General features: G+C 53.6%; 1 protein-coding gene and 1 long non-coding RNA gene across 6 annotated transcripts; one reads left to right on the top strand and one right to left on the bottom strand.

Annotated features, from left to right (window-relative positions):
* Positions 1-443: 443 nt before the first annotated feature.
* On the top strand, positions 444-2,552 carry LOC117244150. The gene is made up of 2 exons (XR_004496684.1): positions 444-533; positions 582-2,552. It is a non-coding gene; the product is annotated as an uncharacterized LOC117244150 (long non-coding RNA).
* RRBP1 (ribosome binding protein 1) lies at positions 2,402-25,608 on the bottom strand. Of its 5 annotated transcripts, XM_033513242.1 has the most exons (24): positions 25,516-25,608; positions 19,405-20,106; positions 16,478-16,626; positions 16,154-16,276; positions 15,222-15,374; positions 14,632-14,750; positions 13,696-13,849; positions 11,833-11,971; positions 11,306-11,493; positions 11,117-11,154; positions 9,867-9,957; positions 9,187-9,279; positions 8,750-8,842; positions 8,564-8,644; positions 8,377-8,466; positions 7,846-7,938; positions 6,839-6,910; positions 6,563-6,658; positions 6,014-6,097; positions 5,337-5,432; positions 4,417-4,500; positions 3,824-3,922; positions 3,240-3,383; positions 2,402-2,960 (listed from the first exon to the last, which is right to left on the bottom strand). In XM_033513242.1, exons 2-24 carry the CDS (start codon positions 20,084-20,086, stop codon positions 2,922-2,924), a joined length of 3,000 nt encoding a protein of 999 aa, XP_033369133.1. In that variant the 5' UTR covers positions 20,087-20,106; positions 25,516-25,608; the 3' UTR covers positions 2,402-2,921. The 5 variants fall into 5 exon arrangements, with proteins under 5 accessions (XP_033369133.1, XP_015476647.1, XP_015476648.1 ...); XM_015621161.2 differs by lacking the exon at positions 5,337-5,432; XM_015621162.2 differs by lacking the exons at positions 4,417-4,500; positions 5,337-5,432.
* Between the last annotated feature and the right edge of the window lie 9 nt (positions 25,609-25,617).

The following is a 25,617-nucleotide window of genomic DNA, read 5'->3' on the forward strand; positions in this document are numbered from 1 at the left end:
AACTGTTTTCTCCCAAATCACCCAGACCTTCTGAAAAGGCAAGACAAGCAGGGAGAGGCAATATGATTAATGCTTCCTATAGCTGGGCTGGTTGCTGGTGGAGAAATCACTTCCTAACAGAGGTACATGAAGAAAAAGGTGAAGGAGTTCAGGTGAGGCAGGCAGCTCAGTCACACAAGCTCAGCAGGACTTGCCCAGGTACTGCAAACATTTTGAAATCCACATGCAGGTAGTGGTTTCCCAAAAGCCATTTTTGTCCAATGACCTATAAGAAGATGAGAACAGGAAATGGAGATTGATAATTCAGGCCTAAATGTAAACAGCAGGCAGTGTAAATGTAATTTACAAGGAAGGTTAAATTGAGTGTCTTCAACTGTGCCTTGATAAGCCCAGGTACTCAGGCTGAAAAGTAATTCCAGGCACGGCTGAATCAGCAGAAGGATCCACTGTTGTTATTCCAAGTCACTCCAGCTGAGCAACTTCTTGATCTTTATCAGTAAAGGTACCTGCCTGCAGTGCTGGGGCTGCTGTGAGTCATGGGCTGACAAGCACCAAGCCTGGGTGGTTCTGGAGGGAAGGAGGTGACTCTGGGTGGGCACATGTCAAAATCCCACCAGCTGTGGGGAGAGCAGGGCAGGCCAGGCCTCAGCTCCATGTGCTCTTGGGCAAGGTGTGGCTTTCTGCTGGCCCCTCTGGATGTCCTTCCCCTTCCATTAAGGTGCCAAGAGAATTAAACAATGGCAACAGTACCATTCCAGGTGTAAAAAAATCCGCTAAATGTCTTTTCCCCAAAAATAATTATTTAATTTCAGCTTTGCTTCACAAGAACAGTCCTCTTTCTTCCTACAACAGCCAGTTTGGCTTTGTGTGTCAGAAGGGCATCATGTGCCCTGGGGCTGGGGACACTGGACCTGCCCTGGGGTAGCCTTTGGAGCCCCACTGGAGCCAACCTGCTCCATGGTGCACTTGGAACACTGACTGCACTTCTTGCACTGGCTGTTTTGGGGTCTGTTACTGCTTTGGGGGCAGGCCTGGGTATCTGCTGTCTGCACAGGAGCTGACAGCAAAGGAAAGAATTGTTGCAAAAACAAAAACTGCAAAACCAGAGGAACTGCATCACTTCCCGGCACCTGCAGCTGTGGGGCCCTTCCTCTCCGTGGCTCCTGGGGGTGAGAGCCACCCTGCCACGCTCAACAGCTCCCTCCAGCCTGTGGGTTGGGTGGGGGTTTTGTGCAATCCTAATACAGTGCAGGCATTCCCTCACTTCTGGGGAGCTTCAATCCTATAGGTCAGGCATGCTGGGCTGGGGCAAGTGACAGTGCTGACAGGCTGAGGTCACTAGCAGGCCTCGATTCATGCATTCCTCTACATGTGCCACAAAGTCCAGGATGATAAACCACAGGCTAATCCTGGCTGTGGGGCAGAGATCTGCTTCCTGAGTTTGTCCCTCTAGGATGGGGAGAGCAGCCCTATCTGCCACCTGTGCTGGGACAGGGAGAGGGGGGACACAAACGAGGGTGGGGGCAGGAGTGGCTCTCAGCTCCCCATTTTCTTGGCTCTTTTTCTTACCTGGTCCCAGCTGAGTCACACACAGTCCTCCCCCACCTTCATCATGGCCCCAAAAGCCACAGTGCTGAGGGAGGGACAGGATGTCCCAGTCCTGTGGAGTCTCTGGTGTGCAGTACAGGGGTTGGTCACACACTGGCCTTCCCCAGGAACAAAATGGAAGCAGGTCTGCCCCTCATCCTCCATCCTGGCCTTGGCTCTTTGCACACACTGGAGGGACCAAGGGGCCTTTTCCTCCCCTCTCTCAAACCCTGCTGATGTCAGCACTGGGCTCAGCAGCTTTATTGTAGGGAGAAAGACACCAAGCTGTCACATGGCCTCTGCTATTTCCTAAGAAACCAGCTTGAAAATATAAAGGAAAAAAAAATAAAAATAAAAGAACAATTAAAAAAAAAGAAAAAAGGGGGGAAAAGAAAAAAAGCAAAGCAACAAGAAGGGAGAGCAGAAGGCTGGAGAGCCTGACAGAGCACCCACAGGGACAGATTACAGGGGAACACTAAGGTTTAAAGCAAGCAGGAGGAATGGTCCCTGACCCACCATGCCCCTACTGCCATGGCAAATGTCAGTCCCTCTGCCAAACCCCACACAGGCAGCCCAGCCCTGGACCATCAGTGGGAAAACACAGTGGGAAGGATTTGTGTCTGTCCTTTGCTTGTAGTGGATCAAAAGCAGGGGATGGCTTCTGTGACACAGCCAGCAAAGGGGGGAATAAAGAATATACTTCTGGCCAAAGCAGAGTCCTTCTTTAGTGACACCAAAGTGCTACCTGGCTTGCAAACTTAAAAAACCCAACACAAACAAACTTCTAAGAAAAATAAAGCAAGGACAAGCTCTCTTCACTGCGTCAATTTAATTGCATCAACACCCAGAAATACACATGCCAAGAGCCACCCATCCAAGAGAGCATCCTTCCATGGTGGGTCTTACTTTCACACTCCTTTCACTCAAAAATAAAAAGAAAAAAAGAAGAAAATAAAAGAAAAAAAGGAAAAAATATATAATTATAATTGCACTGGTTGATGTACACAGTCTTCCCTTTTCACACATTGGTGGGTTCTGCTGGAACAGGAGGGTGAAGCCCCAGCGCGTGCCCGGCGTGGCCACAGCAGCTCCCCAGGAAACTGAAGAGTTGTACAAAACAGTAAGAAGATTTTTCTTACAAACTGCAGTGTTTATTGGTTGGTTTTTTGGTTGGATTTTTTTTTTTGTATGTTTTCTTGTAAGTTTCAAAACTAGGTTTTGGGTCACTAATGGCTTGTATCTTTTATCTACAGTAAATTTAGCATAAATTTTTATCTTTAGGAATGTGTAAGGCATTTTGGTAAGTTAACTGTAAGGTCCAGGGTGAAGACTTGTCAAACTGAAGTCCCTTCCTTTGAACTGTCCTCTTTCCCCTGGAGAACAAAAAAAGAAGTGTGTTACTCTGCTGGGCCTCACCCTTATTCTCATGGCAGCTCAAGGCCCAAAGCATTTCACAGATGGGCCCTGTCCTGCCTGTGGGGCAGGGAGGACCTTGACCACCATCTCATGTGGTCTCAGGATTTCCCAAAAGCCACCCAAACTGTTTCTGGCAGCAAGGACCACTGTGCCTGCACTACTGAACTCCTGCCTGCTGCACACTGCCCCAGGGCCTCCACCAGCATCAAGGGGAGGGACATGGCCACCACCAGTACCGTTTCCTGAAGCTGTTCTTTCAACTTCTTCACCATTTCTCTCTCTTTGGCCAGTTGGTCCTGGGTAACCTTCAGTAGCTCCTGCAGTTTGGTTGCTGCCTGGCCCAGGTCCTTTGTTAATTTTTTTTCTTTTTCAAGTCTTTCCTACATAGCAGTCAAAAGAAGGCACCTGCCTGAGCCTCCCTTTGGCACCTGGTGACCTTCACCCCTTCACAACACCTCAGGACTGCATCAAGCTGTCTCAATGACCACAGGCCAGGGGAACACCCAGTTCCCACCTCAACAGGGACAACAGGCACCCCCCAAAGCTCTCTCTGGCTCCCTGGAGATGCCCTGGGCTAGGTCTGGCTGGTTTCCCAATGCATGAAAAGCCCAGCCTGTGAGTGTTTGCTCAGGGCATCACACGGATCTCATCCTGCAGCGATGCAGTGGCTGTGGCCCTGCTGTCCTTTAGCCACAGCAGAGCTCTCAGCCCTCTCCTGCAGGGTAACCATGGGCCTCGCTCCCCAATCCTCAGAAATGATAAATCATACCCGTAGTCCTGCTCAGACCTGACTTTCACTGTTGTGGCACAGCCAACTCACCTTGAGGTGCTGGGTCTCCTCCTTGTCTGAAGCTGCTGCATGTTCTGCCAGTCTCAGCTTTTCCAGCTCTGCCTGCAAGCTGCGTGCTAAGCTCTGGGCCTGGAAAGGGACACTCAGTAAGGGCAGAAGCCAACGGTGCCGGCATCTCCCACACATCTGCTCCAGCCATCCCCGAGTGCCGGCTGGGTGTGTCCTGCTGAAGAGCTGGGTGGTACTGACACACAAAGCATTGCTTGTGCTGATCCAGCTTCCACCAGGGAGATGGCATTTCCTGCTTGGAGCAGCAGGAAACCCAGCTAAAGCCCATAACCCTCAAAGGAAAAAGCTGGCACAAGACATGGGGGGACTGGGAGAGCTGAATTTGAGGGGCCAGTGATGCCACATGGCTTTAGAACAGCTGCTGTAAGAAGTCCTTCTGACACAGGAGGGAACATCCCACAGTGATGTCTGAGGTGAGGACAGTGATGGGGGAAAGCCTTCAGACCCTAACTCTAATTAAACCCTAATTCTTCAAATTATTTCTTGGGCTTCATTAGCAGCCAAGAATCCAGGAAGGCTTTGCAAACCCTGGTATCCTCCTCCCCCACACCCACCTCCTCCAGCTCCCGTGCCAGCTTTTGCCGCAGCATTTGCTCCTTCTCTGCCAGCGTTTCGTTCTGCTCCAGCTGGGTTTTCAACTGTGTTGAGAAGAGGGGAAAACACCCAGAAATAAAATTTTAAAAAGACTCAAGAAATGAGCTAGCAGGGACATCACCAAAACACCTGGGCTGGACAGGAGAAATAAGAACAGCTTTCCCCATGGCACCAAAGGGCAGCAGGTACCAGCATCCCTCCTCTCTTGGGGATTCCTGATGGCGAGTCTGGGGCCTGGCTTAGCACTGCCCAATTTTGCTTGCTCCTCAGCACCAGCTGGGATGTGGGATGAGAGGCATCCCATAGAGAAAGATGTGTCTGGCAGGCCCCCATGACTGGGAGAAGGTTCCACAGTTAACAGGATTAAAGGAGAAAGAGCCCTGCCACTGGCGAGAGGTGTCAGCCTGGAAGGGAACAGCTGCTGCTAATGTCCTCAGCTCAGCTCCAGCAAGATTTATGAAGCCTCTGTAATCCTCATCCTCCCTGGCTGGGAAGGGACCCGGGCACAGCTCTGTCAGGTTGTAGTCCCCTTCCTCTGAGGAGACTCTGACCCCACAGGGCAGTGTCACATAGCAGTGCTGGCCCAAGGGCTCACAGCATGCCCTGCCTGCATCCCCCAAAGCTTGCCAGCCTGATGCCAGGACAGAGGGCTCCCAAGGGGAACAGCCTGGTGAAAGACACCTGCTTTGTTCCCTAAGGGAACAGGACACGTGGTTAATGGGGGGTGCTGGGCTGGCTCCCCCCAGCACAGGATGGGACACAACACAGCTGTGGCAGCCCTGAGCAGGGTCGTGTGCTGTTCTCCATGCAGTGAGAGATGGTGACACAGGACACGGGACATGGTTAAGGGTCAGAGCGTCCCCAGGAATGGTCTCAGCACCCTAACCTTGAGGGGTGCAGGCTCACTTGGCTCAGCCTCTAACCCCACTACTTCCTCCTGTATGTGGCTCTTTGCCTCACTCAGCTGCTGCCTGACCTGAGGGATGAGCAGCAAGCCTGGCTCAGTGACACATCCCTTTGCCACAGCCTTCACACGACCCCCAGGAGCCTACAGATAAAGCCTGACACTTTTTGGCTTGCACACGAGCTGGAATGCTTGGAAAGCCAGCTCAGTTTCTGCCAGAGCAGGACAGTGGTATCTAACCTGGGCAGCTGGAGGTTCAGCAGCTCCCACAGGTGCAGAGCAAATCCTCCTACCTCATCTGCTCAGAGAGGGAGGGAGAGAGGGATACCCAAATGCCCCAGGGATGATGTTGTGGTGACAAGTGTCCACTGATGGGGCAGTTGTTTTTCCTGCCACACACCAGCTTGAGAAGCCTTGCTGCTCTCCCTTCCTTCCCAGCCCCATCACAGGAGGAAAGACAGGCAAACAAAAATCTCCTCCTGGGTCCCAGCAATTGCCTCTGAACGTGTGGTCCCCAGCAGCACCAGGTCTGCCCATGCAATGGCTGTGCCCTCCTGCCCTCCCTCAGCCCACAAGAAGGGTGTTTGCCCCACAGCTGCTCTGCAAACCAGCCCCAAGGACCCCGCAGGGCAAGTCCCAGGGTCCCTCCTTACCAGGGCCAGCTCCTTGCTCTGCTTCTGCGTTTCAGTCTTTGCTGCCTCCAGCTGCTCCTGGGACTCTGACAAGAGCTGCCTCAACTGCCAAGGAGGAAAAGAAAGGGAAAAAAAAAACAAACAAAAAAACCACCTGTTATGCACTTGGCTTTGGAACTCTTTGGCCCAAAGAAGATCTTTTATGATGCAATATCTTCCCAATGAGGTCAGGGTGTCATCACATGCTGACCTGCCTGCTGATGCCTGCTCAAGCAGAGACAGCCATGGGACAGGTCTGTCTCACCTGAGCCACAGAAACCACACAGGCCACCCAGGAGCAGGGCACAGCACTTCCATAGAGATCTCCCTGACCCATCACCTTGCCCATGACTCCTGGCTTTAGGAGTCTACAACCTAGACTGGAGCAACCATCTCCATCTGTTTTCTCCTCCTTTGCAAAGCTGCAGATCCCTGCGGCACTTCCCAGATGCCCAGGGCACTCCTCAAATCCTCAAAACGTGCATGGGTGCAGAGTCAGGGTTAGAAGAAGGCAGCAGCCTCCACACTTACAGCTCCAACTTCTTTTGTGTAGTTCTGGCGCTCGGAGCTGGCTGTCTCCAAGTGATTTTCCAGTTGTGTTTCCAGAAGAGAGGTGTATTCCTTTAGCTGCATGAAAAGAGAAGAAAGCAGGAGGGACTTGACTGAGGTCAAACACATCCAAAACATCCTATGGTTAAAGTCTGCCCTCCCCAAGGCAAGTCAGGAGATGGGGCCTGACTCAACCCAAGCACAGTGTGCGCTTCCCTGGCGCCTGTGCAGAGACCTCCCCTCCCTACAAAACCTCACCTGATCTGTGCTCTGCAGATCTGCTTTCAACTTCTCCACCATGCCTTCCAGGGATTTCAGCTGCAGGTGTGACTGAAGCAGAAAGGATCAGAGAAGGACACTGAGCACCTTTAGCTCAATCAAAAACTTACTGTTGTTTGACTCCCACCTTTCCCACTTTATCCTGTACCCATCAGGAAGAGGTCTGACACCCAAAGGGAGCTCCACAGAGGAGCTCTCCTTCCCAGGGAGGACACGTCTAAAACACACAGGCCATAAATGGTGGAGCAAGGCAACAGCTCTTGCCTGCAGCGTTTCAGGTGGCTGCAGTCAAGTTTCAACACTTGAGAAGCCAGCACCAGACTCGGCACAAGCTTCCTGCTGAAAGCACTTTTTGGTTTGGAAGCAGCAATTTTCCAGTGAGGTGGCAGGGACTTCATTACTGAGAGAGGCCAAGCTGCCAAAAAAACACTTAAACCCAGGCTGGTTTTTGAAGAGGACTCTGCAGATGGTTAGGTTTTTGGAAAGGAAGGATTCACCTCCTCTCCACCAAGAGGCAGGATTGCTCTGGGAGCTGCCCTAGGCACCAGACGTTCTTCCCATCACGAACACCACCAGTGGCCACGTCACGCTGTGCAATCCTACACCAGCCCTCAGCAGTGCTGGTGCTGCAGGAGCCAACAGTGGGCTGAGAAATCAAACATCTCTTGTACAACAGCTTCCTCCACCTCCCTGCAGTCCCAGTTAACTCCAAAACCCCATGTGATGGATGGGGAGCAGCCAGACCATGGAAAACAGTTCAATTTCAGTTCTGCATTCAAGAGGAAGGATTCTACATGAGGTGGGCTTTTTGTCAGCTGGCTTGTGGTGACAGGAGGGGTAGATTTGGGGAGAAAAGGAAGTTCCTGTGTCTCAGTGTTCACAGCTGGCAGGAACACTAAGGGCCACCAAACAATTTATAGCAAACAGATCCCCTTCTCCTGGAAGTGTCCAGGAGCACCAAACCCAGGTGTGTCACCAACACGCACCTTTTGGAGCTCCTCTTCAGAGGCTGTCAGCTTTGCCTTCCACACCTGCTCCTCTTCCTCCACGCTCTTCTGCAGGTTTCGCAGCATCCCTTCCTGTGGGCAAAGCCTCAGCTGAGCCCAAACCTCCTCCAGCCCCACCCAGCTGAGCACTGTAAGGGCTGGAAGCTTTGGCATACTCAAAGCCTCTCCAAGGATTTGGGCCAGACCACAGGTGACACAATTAGAAACAGGTGGGGGGCTGGGGGCTCCTAATCCCTATTCTGGCTCAAACAACCCAGTCATCAGAGCCTTGCTGTGTCTCATTCCATCACCACCAGCAAGGTTTCCAACACATTTAGGCTGAAGAAGAGCTCTGGAAATTCACCTTTATCCTGTTCCTCTGTCTCACTGACAAATACTCTACCACAGGGCAGTGCCTCAACACACCAAGGGATGCCCACCCTGAGCTCATGGGCAGCCTGGGCTGACAGGAGATGTCTCCAGAGGGATTTCCAGTGGGAAGTCAATACAGTGCAAAGGGCAGGAGCTTACTGTCTCTGCGAGGATCGTTCTGTACTGCTCACATTCTGCTTGTAAAGTGCTTTGTGCTTCCTCTGCCTCTTTTAATTTAAGAGCTGAATCCTAAAAGGAGAGGTAAGGGAAGGAGAGACAGATGAGAAGAAGAAACATGTGACCCTCCAGCACACCCTCGCCCCTCCACTTTCCAGCCTTCACTTACTGGTGGCTCTGTTGTGATCATCTGCTGCTTTAGCACACCCACAGTCTTCTCCTTAAACTCCTGTAGCCACGTGTCATAATCCTGAGTTTGGAAAAAAGAGAACAAGGAAGAAGGAGGAGGATGCTCAGACATCTCTCCTTCACATGTGGAGGAGGCTCTGGGGGGGTCTGAGGAAGCCTGTCCCACCTGCTCTGAGGACAAGGTGACTCCGGGGAGGGCAGAGAGCAGCGTCTGCTTGGTTCGTGTCTGGAGCGCGTCCAGCTGCTGGGCCAGCTCTTCCTGAAAGAGGGACAAACTGCAATGGATGGAGGCCTTGGGCACCTGCTGGCCAGCCTGACATCACTGGTCCTGCTTTTCTGTGCCTACAGGGCTGGGGAAACCAGCCAACACAGCAAACTGCTGGTGCTGGGAACCACAAAAACATCACTTCCAGTTCAACTATCTCCCTGCTTCCCCAACCATGAACAGTACCAGCACTGCCCTCATGAAAAATTTTGGAGAAGCTTGCAGAAGATTTGGGCCAGCACTGTTCCTAAGCAGGCAGGCAGCCCAGGGCAGGCCTCCCTGGTGGTTTGAGGAAGCTGAATGTTTCCCTTCCAACACCAGGGAAATGCCAGGCTCACCTTTGCTTTTGTAGCAGCAATCAGTTTCTCCTCACACGCCTTCTCCACCGTGGTCAGTGCTTCCACTGCCTTCCAGTTCTTTTTCCGAAGGTCCTGTGGAGACCACACAGAGAAGGCAATAAGCCACATGCCATGCCAAGGGCCACCAAGCTGCTTGCTGGCACTGCAGGGGATTTCAAAGCCTCTGCTCAGGGAATTGAGTTTGGTCAGGAGTGTTCCATCCCATGCCCACACACATTCCTTTCTCCTGTATCTTTCCAGAGGCTCCACACACGCCCATTGCTCTGGCAGTGCCCTGGATGGGGCAGGAGCTCCAGAAATATGCTCAGGATGCCTGCAGGGGACACAGGCCAAGAGCAGGGATGCAAGGTGGCCTCCATACAAGTGACAAAACATTACAGTAGGGGGATGAGGAGCAGGAAGGTGTGAAGGAGCCTTCTCAGAGATTGCCTTGGCCCTACCAGTGTAGGATCTCTCTGGCTTAGCAGGTCCTAAACCTTCTGACAGAACATGTCACCTCAGGCAGCCCACCAGCTCCAGCTGCACATCCTGCCAGGGGTATTCCTGCTCTCTGGCAGATGAGGCAATGCCCCCAGGGCTCTGTCAGGCTGGAAGAGCCTCTGGCCACACCCTGGAGCCATCAGTAGGTGACCACGATGGGTTGTCCATCACTCACTTACATCGTTTTTCACCTTCTGTTGCTCCACTGCCTCCCGAAGCTGTGTGGCTTCCCTTTCCAAGGCTGAGAGCTGGTTTGTCTTCTCCTGGAGTCTGGAAGGGCAGGATGCAGGAGTGAGCCTGAGCAGTCACCTCCCTCACGGGCAGCAAGCTCCCGAGACAGAGACCACAGCCCTTCCTATCCTGGTCTGCTCTGGGATCTACACACAGCAGGAGGAAGAGGGAGCAGGACTAAAAACCACAGCCATGGCAATACTGGAGTGGGATCTGGTTTTTCTACCCTCTGACCAGCAATAAAAAGCAATCAAGTAACTGGCTGGCTGTACACACACAAAAAGAGGAAGAAGCAACCTAACACAAAGGCCAGGAATTCTGGCTTGCACAGCTGGGACTGCTCCTGTTTGTGGCTCATTAGGCTGAGAGAGCCCACAGCTCTGTATTTTGGAAGTATCATCCCACTATCTTGAGCAACCCTAAATCAGGGCTGCCAAGTAGACAGCAGAAAGCTGCAGGTTCCCTCCCCACCCTCAGATCCCCCTGAAGGGACCCTCAGCTTGAGCAAACCAAGGTTCAGGTCCTTGAGAAGAACTACACAGGTCTCTTGGGGTCTCAGGACAACTCAACAGCTGTTTTCCTTTAGAGGGATGCTGGATGCAACAGAGGGTTGCTGGCAATGAGGGCATCTGAGAAATCTTCCCCCTCCATGCAGAGTCTGGTCCTTCTTGGAGGTGCCCAGCACATGGACAAGGAACAACAGGCAGGACTCATGACAAGGGAACTCCAGTTAAAAGCCAGGAAACCTTTCTGTGCTAGGAGGTGGGGGAAGAGGTTATCACACACTGGAACAGGGACACAGAGTGGTGGTGAATCTCCATCCCTGGAGATACCTGGAAACATCTTAAAAAAACTTCCTCTGGTTGGCCCAGCCTTGAGCAGGGACTTGGACCAGGGACATCCCAGCACCAGCACAAGCAGAACCTCCTGTTCTGCAGGAGTGGTCAGACTCCATGTGCCTGCCAGCAGTTCGGTTTTACTTCAGAATGGACTGGCTGATATACGGGGCCAGAAACAGAGCAAATTAGCATTTTAAACAGCACTGCTGGCCAGGATTGACCTTCACTTCCCAGCTGGGCAGCCCCAAGCCTGCCTGGAAGGCAGGAAGCCCTCAGCCACAGGCTCAGGGATCAAGGAAGCCTGGGACACATGGACAGGAAGCTGGAGATGCCACTGCAAGATGTGCACCTGGACCCACCTTGACTGCAACTGTTTCATTTCTGCTTCATTGGCTGCCTGGAAGAGAGAAAGTACTTTGATTACCTGCCCCAGGCATGTGATACAGGTCAGCCCTTTCTGTGGCATCCCAGAGCAAAGATAATTCAGGGACTGTGTACACAGGGTCACCCACTCCCCTCCTCCCACCCCAATTAAACCAGCACACAACCTGCAGGTCTCTGTCTTTTTCTGCCTCCCGCATCTGGCCTGCCTCCAGCAGGGCTTCGATGGACTTGATCCTCTCCAGGAGCTTTGTATTCTCTGAGCTGGCATCCTGCAGTTTCCCTTTCACACTGTCCAACTCCAGCAGCTTACTTTTAACCTCTGCCTCAGAGCTCAGCAGCTTGCCCTGCAGTTCTGTTGGAGGGAGGGGTGACAAACACTTCAGTGCAGGTGCAAACAAACCTGGAGACTCCCCATCCTGCTCTGTCCACACAGGATCTTTGCCAAAGAAGCCTTGGCCATGGATGCATTGAGGGGGCAAAGGGCAGGCAGGGATGCAGGACAGCACAGGAAAGAGGCATTGGAGTAACATCCTGGGACAGAACCACGGACCAGCCCCTGCCTTGCTCACACCAACACCAGGCAGCCTAACTCATCCCTGGATCTACTTGTCCTGCCCCAGCTGGCTCCTCCAAGCTCTTAAAGTCTGCAGTCTGCCCTACAGCCTTCCCCATGCTGATCCCAGTTCCTCACCAGCAATGCTCTGCTGCTGCCCTTTGGTCTTCTCTGCATCTGCCAACAGGCTCTTGTAGCTGCTTTGGGTTTTGCGGAGCTCGTCGCTGACCTCATCCAGCCTCTTCTGCAGCATCACCTCTGCCTCCCGTTGGTAAGCCTGCATGGCAGGAAGAGAAGGTTTCCTGCAGCGTGACAGACACCCCAGCCAGTTTGAAGCCAAGCCTCACGTGCCACATAATCTTATTTTTAAGCTGTGTTTTGGTGGATTGAAGTCATCCTCCCACCAAGCTCCCCCTGAGCACAAAGCTCCCTGCCTTGCGCTCACATTTTATCCTGTGCCAGCCCTCACTGGGCAGTAGACAATACCCAAATGTCTCGATCCAGGGCCAATTCCATGGCCAACCTCCCTTCTGGAGAGCTCTGAGAAACCTTTTAGAGCCCTGGTTCAAACCACCCCAGCCCAGCAGGAAGAGGTGCTGGCACGAGGCTTTGCAGAACAGAGACACCCAACCACGTTTCCACAAGTGGAGGAATTTTCTGTGCAGTTCCAGCCAGGGAATACTTTTTATTTTCCACCACAGAAAGCAGCAAGGAACAGGCCTGGCCAGGGCAGGCGTTTTGAGGGGGAAGGCAAAGGAGGAGGAGGAGTTGCAGCTTTACAGGTACAAGTCACATCAAGTCACATCCTTGCAGAGGGAGAAAAATTGTTTTGCATGGCTGGGACAGGAAAAGGTAAACCAGCAGGCCTATCTCTGTCCAAGGGATGCTTTCAGCACCACCAGGAAAGCAGGTCTGCTCTGGTATTTGACTCAATATCCACAGCTCAGGGCTCCAGGTGTTACTGTGGAACATATTCTCCCTAGCACCTTAAGCACATCCCTGACTTTAGAGTATTCCAGCTATTGTGATTTATTTAATTAGCATTAAGGTGTGCAGCAAGTTAACAGCCTTGGAGTTCTCCCAAAAGTATGTCTAGGAGCTCCTGCTTTGAGCCAGGGAAGCAAGCTCCTGCCCTCACACCAGCTGTGTGCTCACATCACCCTCCTTGCTCTCACCTGCAAAAGCAGCAGGAGCCAAATGCAGCCCACCCAAAAGAGGGACACATCCTCAAGCACACAAAAAATTCAGAGCAAGGATATGGAAGGCCCCTTGCTCTAGGAACTCCTCTACAAAACTATTTTGGGACGTGCAGATAAAGGTCTCCTCCACCACAGCCCCTTCTTGAAGAGGCCAGAGCAATCCAGAGAACACAGCAGATTCCTGAAGGACATCCCTCACTCTGTTTGCTACACCGGGATTAATGCTCCCAGCACAGAGCTTAGCAACATCCCAGAAGGATCCCAGCAGGAGTACTGTCAGCATCCCCAGAAGGATCCCAGCAGGAGCACTGTCAGCATCCCAAGAAGATGTTCCTCCCTGTGTGAGTACAGCCTGCCTGCCAGCAACAGACCTCTGGGTGCTCAGAGCCTCTGCTTGGGAGGTGTCCTTTCAACACCCCTAAAAACCCCAAACCCAGCCACTCCCTACTGGCAACCAAAAAAGCCACAAGCTCCATCTCCTGCACCAGGGAGAGAGAGCAACAAGCTTAAAACCATCTGAGTTTGAGAGAGAGAGAGAGAGAGAGAGAAAGTAACTGCAGAGGAATGGCTTCAACCAGGGCATCCTGCTCCCTGGGCTCTGATGGTGATGCTACACAAGGGGCACAGGGAATGTGACAAGCTAATGGAAGGGAGAGCAATTAGGAAGCCTGCCAGGCAGCTTCCTTCCCAGCCAGGGACATTCATCTCCCTCCTAGCCCTTCCCATGGCCAAGTGCATGGATCCCCTGCCATTTAGCCACCCATCTCTGCAAGGGGAGAGGCTTTCCCGCCGCCTGCCTGACCTGCAGCTGCTCGATTCGCTTCTCCAAAGCCGCTGCTTTGATCTCCCAGCTCTTCCTCTGCTGCTCTTCTTGCTGCAGCACCTCTGACTTCTCAGACAGCTCTTTCATCAGCTTGTTGCACTCCTGCCTCAACTTGGCCAGCTCAGCATTTTGCCTGCAGCAACAGAAGCAAGGTTACTTCAGCCCACAGAACAGCCAAACCTCTCTGGTATTGGTTGGGGGGAAACACATCCTCCTCTGGGCCTGATACAGGACTTGAAATGGTGAACTTTGTTTGCCTGTTTCTAGGACACTCCTGGTCCTTCAGGGAGGGGATGGAAAGAGCCAACAAAACACTTTGAAAAAGTCCTGTTTCAGTCACAGGAGACATTCCTTTCTTATGAAGTAGAGGACACATGGCTCTGTGTTCCCAGACACAAGAGGAAGCACTACAACAGCTGGAGTCCACTCTGTAATTATTTGCCTGCTGTTAATCACCAGTCATTTCAGACTGTGCATAAAAAGGAGTGTGAAATTCTTCCACCTAGCTCCTATTTGTTCTGCACACACTGGGCTGGGCTCTGTTCTCTGCAGCATCACTCCCATCAAAGAGCCAGCTTCATGTCTTCTCAAGTTTGAAACTATGAGCTCCCCTAGAGGGGGGAAAAACACCACAGTGCCTCTGATCCCCTCTCCCTCCTCCACTGCCTGTTGGTTCTGGCATCAGCACAGGGGACCCCAAAGGAGAGAGGGATTCCCTGCCCTTTCACTTGGGAAGAACATCCTTGTTTCTCCTGGTGCACCCCCAGAAGCCATTTGGCAAGCTCTTCCTCCCCCATTCCCTCCTCTTCCTCCAGCTATTTGGGGTGTCTGTAGAAGTACCTTTGGGAAAGGGGGTGGCCAAGCCAAGGTCTGCCAGAGGGCAGCCCCAGGCTCTGCCCCTCCTCCCAGCCTTACTTGCTTTCCATCTGGCTGGTAGCCTGGTTGAGGGCATCCCTCAGGATGGAGTTCTCCTGCTGCAGGCGAGCCAGCTGCGTGTTGGGACCGTTCTCCAGCTGTTCCTGCAGAGTTCGGATCTAGAGGAACCCAAGAGGGGTTAATGCCACCACCAGCCCTTTTGCTGCCCCTGTCTAAGCCCAGGATGAGCAGGAGTGTCTGGGGAGTGTCTGCTGATGCTGACAGCTCTCAGGGGTGTGACATCCCAGGAAGATGCTCCAACGTGGCTCTTCTCCAAAGAGGTTTGGCGGAACTCAGAGGAGTTGGGGAGGTATTTGGGGAGTTTACGGGGCAGCAAGTGGGTCTTAGAAGGGTGTAGGGGACCTGAAGGGCTTTGGGAGGGAATTTGGGGGAGTTTAAGGGGTATTTAGGGGGGCCTTAAAGGGGTTTGGGGGGGAACTTGGGCACCCAGGAGCACAGTAGGGTCTCACCCCTCTCCGAGGCTCTCGCCCCCTCCCACAGCTCAGCCTTCTCTAGAAGGTCACACATCTGCCACCAGCAGCCAGCTGGCAGAGGAAGGAGGCAGGTGCAGAGCACAGCCTGGGGCTCACCTTGCCCTGGAGCTGCTGGGTCTCGCTGACATGGTCCTGGTAGCTGGCCTGCATCCGTGCCTGCACCGCCACAATCTCCCGCTCGCGGGCCAGCAGCTGCTCCTTCAGCTTGCCCTCCATGGCCACCGCCTTGGCCCGCTCAGCTGACAGCTCCTTCCAGGAAAGGAGGCCCCCAGTTAGTCCTCAGAGCACATGTTTCCCCATTTTAAGAGGATGTGGCCTCCTAGCTCAGCAGACTACAAAGTTTAGCCCTTTCATTGCTGCCCCCACGCCCAGGTACATTCAGCACTTACATTTCCTCCTGCATTTTGTTTTGGGCTCTGTGGCCACTGGATGCCACTGTTGTTCCATGTTGGGCCAGCTAAGAGAAAGGAGTAAGACAGCCTGGAATTTTATTTTCCTCTCCCAGGATAAATAACATCACACAACGTTTGGGGAAAAGCAGAAAAAATTAAGCAGATGGACTTGACAGCCTCAAGTTCAGCATGGCAGGGATCTGTTCCACCTCCAACACCCAAAAAGGGGTGGAGGCAGGGGGCTGAGTCAGGGAAAGGCACTGTAAATAGGATCAGGTTCCTTCCTCATAAAGGCACCATCTCATCTCAGGGGAGCTGAAATGAGGAAGGATTTGCTTTTCTTCCTGAAGGAGAAGCTGCAGTCTCTTACAGAAAGGGTTTTCCCCTGCTTTTCCCATGGCTGTCAATGGGCACTAGCCTGTGGTTCTTTGGGCTGGCACCTCCCCAAACTGGAGCAGGCCCAAGTGAGGAGGGTAGAGGGGGATCTCCTCCCCCTTTTGGGAAGAAAACAGCCAACAGGTGAAGGAGTCCCAAGAGCCCCAACAGGGGGTGAGATGTGGGGAGCAGGAGGCACATGGAGAGCCACCATTTGCAGAGGCCACACCAGGGCTGCCAGGAGGGCCACACAGCGCTTACCTTGCTCAGCTCCCTCAGTTTGTTCCTGGCAGCAGCTGCATCCTCCTGCTCGGCAGAAAGCTGCTTCTCCTTCTCCTCCAGCTGGCGTTTCAGGACAGCAACTGGGTCACCCTTCTGTGTGGCCTGCCAGCATGGGGTGGCACATCAGGGGGGACCCTCAGGCCCATCCTCTCCACCCCACACACACGACATCCCGCCCTCAGCTCCAGGGGAAAATTCAGCTCCGTTCTCCAAGACACCCTCAGGGCCAGCCTGCCTGAAGATGGGGTGCCTTCCCTCCCCTTGCACTCCCTGAGGCTCAGCAGAGCCCTGGCACAGCCCTACCGTGTGCCAGGTGTCCTGGATGATCCCTGCTTTCTCCGTCAGGATCTCGATGAGCTGCTGGGCCTCCCCCTCACTGAACACCATGCTGCTGACTGTGGACACCAGAGTCTTGTAGGGCAGGTACAGGGCCCCATCCGAATCCGCAGGTGCTAGGGAGGACAGAGCAGGGATTGGGACTTCTGGGGACAGCAGCAGAAATACTGTATCATCTCAGCTGGCTCCAACCCCACAGCTGCCATCCCAAACCATCATCCACCCAGATTTCCAGAGCCACAGTTGGTACCTCTCTGAATGAGAACAGCAGGAAAAGTGCTGGAGATGACACCACACACGTGCTCCTTGGGTCAGCTGCCACCTCTGCCTGGCTCAACAACCGGTCCCAGCACCTGCCATCACGCTCTACCAAAGTGAGGGATTCTCAGCAGGAGCTGGGACAGCTTTGCCAATGCCAGGGGGCTCAGACATTTCGGGCATCAGAAGCGGGACCACACCAAAATACAACCTTGCTGAAGGACGTCACCCCACGTGGCAGTGCCGGTGACAGCAAGGTCATCTCCCACCTTTCACCGGCCAAAGTTGTTCCAGCTCTTTGCTAAAGGAGCAACATGACTCCAACCCTTCCCCTGCTAACCTGGAAAAGCCAGGGAGCACCAGGGACCATGATGCTGTTGTAGGACACGATACACAGAGGGTGGCAGGCAGTGGTTTAGGGGTTCCTGCATGTATCTATGGCCCAGTGGGCTCATTTTCCTAGAAAATCACAGAAGGAAAAGCAGTTTGGAGTCCAGTAGCTCCAGAGCCCCTGAAGTCATTAACACCAGAGTCTCTTGAATACAAAGCTTTGGATGCCCCAAGCAGCAAGGTTCAAAGGAGGAGGAGGAGGAGGAGGAGCTGCTGCAGGTCCTGGAGCAGAGATTCTCCTCTAGAGAATGGACCCCATGCTGGAACAGGTTCCTTCAGAACAGGTTCCTCCCAAAGAACTGCAGCCCATGGAAGGCCCCACAGTGGAGCAGGGGAAAGGTGTGAGGAGGAAAGAGCTGCAGAGAGTGGTTGAAACAAACTGACCACAGTCCCCATCCTCCAGCAACACTCAGGGATGGGGGGTAGAGGAGTCAGCAGGGAAGGAGTGAGGCTGAGCCTGGGAATAAGGGCGGGGAGGAAGGCGTTGTTTCAATTTCTAAAAAAAAAATCTCTGTTTCTCATCTATTTTAATGGGGAATAAATTAGTTTTCCCCAGGTGGAGTCTGTTTGGCCAGTGACAGTAACTGCTAGGTGATCTCTGGTAGATCCATTTGGGATGGCAGTGCCAAGCCCTGGCAGCAGCCGAGTCTGTGTCCGCAGCCACAGCCAGGGCAGCTCCACCCCCGTGTGCAGCCTGGGCCCGAGGCTTGGCTCACCCTGGACTCATGCTGGCAACTGCAGGGCTGCAGGACAGCACATGGCATCATCCCCTGGCTCAGTCCTGCTGAGTGCAGGGACACACCAAGCGGAATTCCGCCCTTCTCCAGGTGGAGTTGTGGCAGAAAAACACCTCGAGCCATTCCTGTCGGTTTTGCCATCTGTTTCAGTGCTGTGGACATGTTCTTGAACATTTTGAACACCCATTTTTATCTGCCACAGAATAATTTGCTCCTTTGCATTTGAGGAGAGACCACAGCTGCTCAAAACACATTGGTCAAACTGCAGATGGCTTCAGGGCACAAATCCTACCAAGAGATTTCCCTTGCAAAATCCCACAGCAGCAGCTAAGACATCACTCTTTGCTTTCAGGACATGCAGGACTGGCCCATCATACCCAAGGGAATTTAAGTTTGGAGCACCCAAAAACCTCCCAACCTAACAAATGCTAAAAGTTCATCTCCCAGCCACATTCCCTCAGCTGTTACTGCTTGGATTTAGGGCCATGCTTTTCACATGGGTGCACACAATAAACCAGTCACCTCCACCACCCCTGCAATGCCCTCCAGGAGCAGCTTCTCCAATCGTTCCAAACCCCATCACTGTGTGGAGATGGCCTCCAGTAAAATCCTTCCCTCAGAAGATTCAAGGAGTTGAACCCATCCTTGAAACCCAGCAGCTGCAAACGCCCTGCTGAGTGGCAGGCCCTCTTCCAAAACGTGGGTGTGGAAACTGCCAGGCTGCACAGCAGGTCTGGATGTGCTGCAGAAGGGCAGCAAGAAGGGTTGTCTTTTAGTTTGGTGGGTTGGGGATGTTTTAGGTAAAGAAAGAAAGAAATGCACATCACATGACATCTTTGAGAACACCTGAGAGATTTCTCCCACGTGTCCACATGGGAACCCTCCCACAGGTCTGAAAGCACTCACATTTTTAGTGCCTGTAATTATCACTTAACCAAAAATAAATCCCAAACTGCTCCCACTGGTACAATGAGAGGCAAGAATCCAGCCAGAAAGCTGATTTTCCCCTCCCTACACCTTTTAATACTCTGCAGAGTTCAGGACCACCTGACCTCTTCCACCTCTTGAGTCAATCAAGCGAGGCACGACTGATGATGGGCAAGTTTTCCCTTCAGTGTGGGAGACCCAAAATCACTTCCTTCTAATTACTCTGTGATCAATCACCTGCAGTATAAAACTCCATCAAACCTCTCTGCTTGAAGAATCCTTTGTCACCTCCACCAAAGGAGGAGGAAAGGCTAGAAGAGACCCAGCTCCATGCAGAAGTGTGGGAGAGCTCCTCTGCACTTTCAACAGTCAGGGTTCTATGGGGAAAACACCTCATCCTGGCTTCCCACCCAGATGTGCAGCTCCCTGGCAGCTGTCCCTCTCCCAGGACAGGGACATGCACCACTCATTCATTCCCATGTGCAGATCCCACAACACAACAGCAAATCCCAGAGGAACCTGTAACTCTCCAACACCCATGTGCTGGACCAAAGGGATATAGGCAGAGGAATTTGGCCTTACCTGGCTCACTCTTCTTCTTGGATGCAGCCTTTTTCTTGGCAGGTGCATCATGCTTCTGATCCTCCTGGGCTGGAAGAGCCTCGGTTTTCTTGAGGGTGACAGAGCTGATGACAGGAGCACTTTGCTGAGTGCCAACTGGGGGCACTGCCACAACAGGAACCTCCTTAGGGGCCACCTCCCGCACGGGAGAACTTTTGGGGACGCTGACCGGGGGTGGAGCCAACACCGGGCTAGGAGCAGGCTCCACCTTTGCCACCTTCTTCTCCTTCTTCCTCTTCTCCTTAGGTGATGGAACAGGTTTCTCCTTTTCCTGGGGGACAACTGCCACCGCTGCAATTGGAGTCTCAACTGTCACAGGCTCAGGCACCACAGCGGGCTCAGGAACCACCTCCTTGGGAGGGTCCGTCACTTCCTGAGTAAGCTGCTGCTCTGGGATCTTCCCATTCGGTTTCTCTTCCTTTTTCTTCGCTTTTCCTTTTTTCTCAACTGTTTTCTCCTTCTTCTTTTTCTCTAATTTCTGCTGCTGGGCCTTCTCAAGCTCCTTGCGTTGCTTGGCCAAGGCTTCCTCGTAAGACGTCTCCTTCATGGAGAAGGTGGACACCAGGAAGATGCCGATGGCTGAGATCACCATGAAGCCTCCAAAGACCATAACACCCAGCGTCTGAGGGTCGTACACATCCATCCTGCCTCACTCCTCTGTGCCTGCAAGACACCAGGGCAACAGTTAGGGGCAGGAGGGGAGGAAAGAAATGCAATGGCTTTTCTGAGCAGTATCTTCACGTGGGCGTCTGTGCCTTCCCATGGCACCATGCACTGGGAAAAGGAACACTCCACATTCACAGGGCTCAGGCTGACCTGCCTGCACACCCACAAATTTGAGCTCCTCTGCTACAATGCCCATGCACAGCGGTCCAGATGTACCTCAGTGACTCAATTTCATCTCCAGAAGAACCAAAGAGAAGGAATTTATAAACAGGGATGCAATCAAGAGACAGCCACAAGCCTCATTCTATGTCCAGTGGGGTGGTTCTGTATGACCCTAAGCCATACCTGCAGCAGTAAGACAGCCCACTTCCAGACTGCTGGGAGCAGGTTGGCCAAAATCTGGGCTTTCCCTGGAGCACCTGGCTTTTTCACTGCACCCAGATGCATATCCATGTGTCATCTTTGGAATAAAATATCCCCCTGGGAGGAGAAAGCTTTGCAGCAGCCCTTCCCTCTTCCCTTTGCCAGCTGTACACTGCTGAGCACACTGCCTGCTCTGAGGTCTGGCAAGCAGGGTTCAGCCACACCTGGGGAGAGATGCTATCTCCACTCCTCTTAATGGCTATTTGAACCCATCCTGGTTTCAAAGCCAATTTCTGCTGGCCCATCCACCAGGGCATCACTTCCAAGTGGCTCTGAGGTGGCTGACAATCCCCCAGAGCTGCTGGTGTCAGGCAGTAAATCTGGGAAGGGACAATTTCCAGGAGTTGCCATGGCTGTGGTTCTTCATCACTGTTAATCAGAACAGAATGAGCAAAATGCAGAAAGTCCTCAGCTACCAGGAGTTCTCATCCCCACACTCAACTGTTGACATTATCAAATTTCCTCTTTAAGGGGTTGTGGGTTGAGGAGGGAGGGGCTGGAAGGGGAGGAGGCAAAAATAAGAATAAAACTAAGGATATCAGCATCTTTTTCAAACCTCAGTGCTTGCAGGGAGACACCTCAGAGGCCCTTCCTTTGTAAGAGCTGGAGCAGCAAACTTCAATCTTCAGCACAAAGCTGCTCAAGGTGGGGATAGTACAGTGAAAACTCATCTCCAGCACCCAAGCAGGGTGTGCAGAGCTGGGAGGAGCTGCAAATCTCCCACTGGAGATACTCAATCTGCCTGGGAAGGGATGTTCTGAGCAGCAGCCCAGCTCTCCCTGCCCACCTCTCCAGGCACCCCAGGTAAAGCAGCAGAGAGAGAAGCTGGCAGGCAGGAGGGCTCTCCATGCCAGCTGGAACCAGCCAGCCCTGTCAGGGCCAATTTTCTACCCCAGGGCATGACTGGAGATCCCAGCTGATACTACAGGCATCACTTACTACTATTTCACATCTACCCTGGCCATTTTGCACTTAAATGCCCTCATCCCACTCTATCCCAGCACATCTGGTGCCAAGTCATTGCCTCCTGACTAGGGAGCACTGCTTTGGGACGGTCCCAGCCAGGACAGACAGATAATTCCTAACCCACAGGGTGAAAAGGACTGGAATTCCTCTCCCTGTCAGTAAATAAAAAGTAGGGGCGGAGAACACATACCCACTTTCCTGTGCTGGGTTTAAGGCTACACCAAAGCACCCAGGAGCTGTTTTAGGGCCAGAACAAGGTGACCTACATGCCTCACCCAGCAACCCCAACATATTTCTAGAAATAAGACCTTCTTGACCTCACAGCACCACAGTTTCAAATCTAGATAAAAATCTGCTGCTCCAGCTTGGGGCAAGGGCATCCCCAAGTGCTGACAAATGCACTCCAACCCCAGCAGCTGGTACTGCCATCCTCAAAAGCAGCTCAATGGAGCCCACAGGGGATGGGAATGGGGGAAGAAATGCCAATCTCCACTCCGGAGAATGGATGAGAGGACAGAGACAGGGGTGGTGAGCTGGGTGAGATGGCAGTGCTGGATGTGGCATCACAGCACCAGAGCTGTGTGCCTACCCCACACCTCACCCCACAGGACTGTCCCCCCAGAAGCCCCTCCAGAGCCCCCATACCCTCTCTCCCTCGCAGAGAGCCTCACCCAGCCCCACGGGCTGCAGTAAAACTGCCTGTACCTTGTCTCCTGCTCTAAAGCCAGGGTGAGATAAGGATGTAAATGAGCACTAAAGTCCTTCCTAGCAAAACAAAAGCAATATAGGAACAAAGCAGCTGAGAGCACTGAGGAGCTGTGGACCTGCAGAAGAGTCATGGCAGCTGCCAGAGCTCCTCCTGAAAGCAGCCGAGATGCTCAGAGAGGCCATCCAAGCTCCCACTGCTCGACCAGGGGAGCCCCACACTGCTCCCAAGGACAGATGTGCCTGCAGAAAACCCACAGGCAGGAGTGAGAGCTGCCCAGCCAGGAAGCAATCACTGCCAGCAGAGCTCTCATGGCAAACCTTGGTCCTGTCCCAAGGCTCGTGCCCCGCAGCCCCGCTGCTGACTCCGAGGAGCGAGTTCTACCTGTAGGGTTCCTCCTGTGGTCGGGACTTGGCACGACCAGCCCAGCAACTTGTTCAGGGAAGAGCCCATCTCTCCAGTGCTGCAGAGACAGCCACACACACTTAAACCAAGCCAGGCTGGCCTTGCCATTTGGGGGATAAGGAAAAGTCTTCCTACAGAAACTTCCTGTACAGAGATGCCAGAAGCATTTGTGCCACGGTGTTAGCACCCAGGAGAGAAGCTCTGCTTTGACATTTCCTGACCTTGCCACCTTTGCCCTTCCAAGGGCTGGAAGTTTGCTCTGGATTTGCACAGCAAGACACCATCCCCCTCACAAGCACACCTGCCCTTTGGCAGGAAAGCCCTCCATGCTTCCCACCTGGAAAATATCTTAGCGAGGACATGGCAGAATGGGGCACCAAAGGTAGTCTCACACTGACAGCCACGCTTTGCAGAGGCCCAAAAACTTCAGGATCCTCCCTTCTGTAGCTTCTGGTGCTCCACGGGACGTCACTCCTATGATGGCATTTTCCCATTGGCTTGGGAGAGGGTTGTGTGCCCAAGAGGTGGGTGGACACCAGCAGTTATCAGAATCCATGCTCAAAAACTGAGTTCATATCCAACACTGGATTGCACATTGACTTCCATGAAGTTTCTGGAGCATACTCCACTCCTCTCCCAGCCAAAACAGCAGGAATCATCTAATACCTCCATACACAAAGTCCTTCCCCAAAACAGCTTGTCCAGGTAAAGCTTTTTCCCACCTTCAGAACAGGAATAAGATGGACAACTGGTATTTCCCTTGGCCTTCTCACATAAAGGACCTGGCTGAAATGCTGTGCTCTGACTCTTCCACTCCCGAGGCTTTTTCTTGTTATCCATCAAGCTTCCCAAAATCCCAGATAACAGCCCATGAGACCTGAACTCCCTCACCTCCCTGCACATGCAGCCACCCCTGTCTGACCTGAGCAAAAGTCCAACTCGCCCTAAGGAAGCAGAACCAGAAAAGCACTCAGCCTTGCTGGTTTTTCAGCAATAAACAATTTCCAGGATGAACCAACCCCCAGACACGTGACATGACAGCACCAGGGCCATGCTCTGTGTCTTGTGGTCACATTTGTCACTGACAGCTGTGTCAAAAACCAGGCTGGAACCGTGCCACCTGCTCAGCCTGTCCTCCCTTCTGTGACCATACATGAAATCCATGGGAATTCAGCCTCTTCAAGACCCAGCCCTCCACCAACCCTGGTTTAAATCACCCAGGCCACACAACAGGCAGGCAGGGGCAATGGAAGAGTCAGGTTGTGCAGTAACTACAGAAACCTTATTGCTTTCCACAGCCATAGGAAAATATGTTATCTCCTCCTGGTGTCAACAGGTGCTGCAGACAGGAAAAGATGCTCTTTGCAAGCAGGACACTGTTCCCCCTGCAATCCAAGGCTTCCACTTTGCCATGGTGTGAAGGTGGCATCTCAGTTTACAGCAATGCAGGAGGGGTGAGGAGGGCTTAGAGGGCAGAGAGAGAACTGGGTTCACACAGATGGGCTCTGCATAACCCACAGCAATGCCTGCCTGTGATGCACCTGCAGCATCCCTTCCTCTACAGATCCCAGCAGCTTAAAAAAAGGAGGGAATGGGCATGGACGAGGGAACTGGGAGGCCTGATCCTGTGAACAGCACAGCAGCCCAGCAGCAGGAGAAAGCAACAGCACTGCCAGCAGATAAAAACAAACACCAGATACTTCTCCTGGAGTTTTTCTCTCCGCCCTGTTGCAATAGAGACAAAAATTAAAAACAAACGAGAAAAGCCTGCACGCCTTGAGCAGATCCTGCCCACATTGCCAGCAGCCTCTGTTTAAATACATTTTCTGTGTAAGTGGCTGTGCATTTCCAGCCTCCCAGCAGCATGTCCTACTCTACGCAGCAACTCCAGATCAGCCCATCATTAACTGTTATAGCTCGACTTAATTGAACGTGTCTTAGTGCTCCATTAGCTCTGGCAGCAGCAGCCAGCTGGCTTGTGCTTGCCAGCAGCGCTGCCAGCTCCCTTCCTGAGCCCAGGAGTGAGAAAACAGGCAGAAAATACATGTGTACATAGGAGAACAGTGTAACAGCACCACAGCACAGCTGCGGCTTGACTAAACTCTGCAGTGGCTATTAAAAATCTTCTCTCCCCTCCCTGGTCCCAAGAGGCACTTGGATGCCGGTCCTCATCAGCTCCTCCCTGGGGCTCACATCCCAGGTAGCCCCGACTCCTTCCAGTTATTTCCCGCTGGTGCGGGGCTTCGACGAAGGTGAGAGCAGGCATTCCAAGCGCGGACACTCCTGCATCCCGCTCAGCCACGTGTGCAGCACACGCTCTTCCGCTGGACCGCTTCCCTGGCAGGGCGAGGAGCGGGGCAGAGCCGCGGCAAGGCTGCTGCTGTCCCGGCTGGAGAGACCCGCGCTGGGCGGGGGCGTCTCCGCTCCTGGGCTCGATGCCTCTGGCTGGGGCTCCGGCCGCCAGCAGAGTTTTGTCGGGGGGGCTTAGTTAAGGGATAAAAGGGGACAAGGGACAGCGGCCCGAGCGCCGGGGCCGTCTGTAAGCGCGGTTAATCAGATTAGTAATTGTCATCCGGCCGGCGCTGGGGCAGGACGGCGGCGCTGGGGGCCGGGGGCAGCGCGGGGCCCGGACCTCGCCCTGCCCGCACACGCCGCCATTCCGCGCTCAGGGCCATTCATCCGCCCGGCCCCCGCCGCACGGAGCCGACCCCGGGCCGGCACCGCCGCCGCTGCCCGCGGGGCTCGGCTCCGCGCCCGGCGCTCCCAGCCCGCTCCCGGAGAGCCGAGAGCCGGGGGCAGCGCCGGTCGGGACGCGCCGCTCGCAGCGCGGGGGGATCGCGGAAGAGCTGCCCGGGGAAGGGGCCGGGGGAAGGAAGGAAGGAAGGGCCGCCGCCGCCCCTACCCACCCGTGCCGGGTCGCGGTCCCTCCTCGCCGCCGCGGCCGTGTGGAGTCGTGGCACTTTCCGCCGCTGTCTCGCCGGGCTCGGCCGCCGCGTCCCGCCCCGCCC

The sequence above is a fragment of the Parus major genome, chromosome 3 (genome assembly GCF_001522545.3).
Source record: "Parus major isolate Abel chromosome 3, Parus_major1.1, whole genome shotgun sequence".
Classification (NCBI taxonomy): Eukaryota; Metazoa; Chordata; class Aves; order Passeriformes; family Paridae; genus Parus; species Parus major.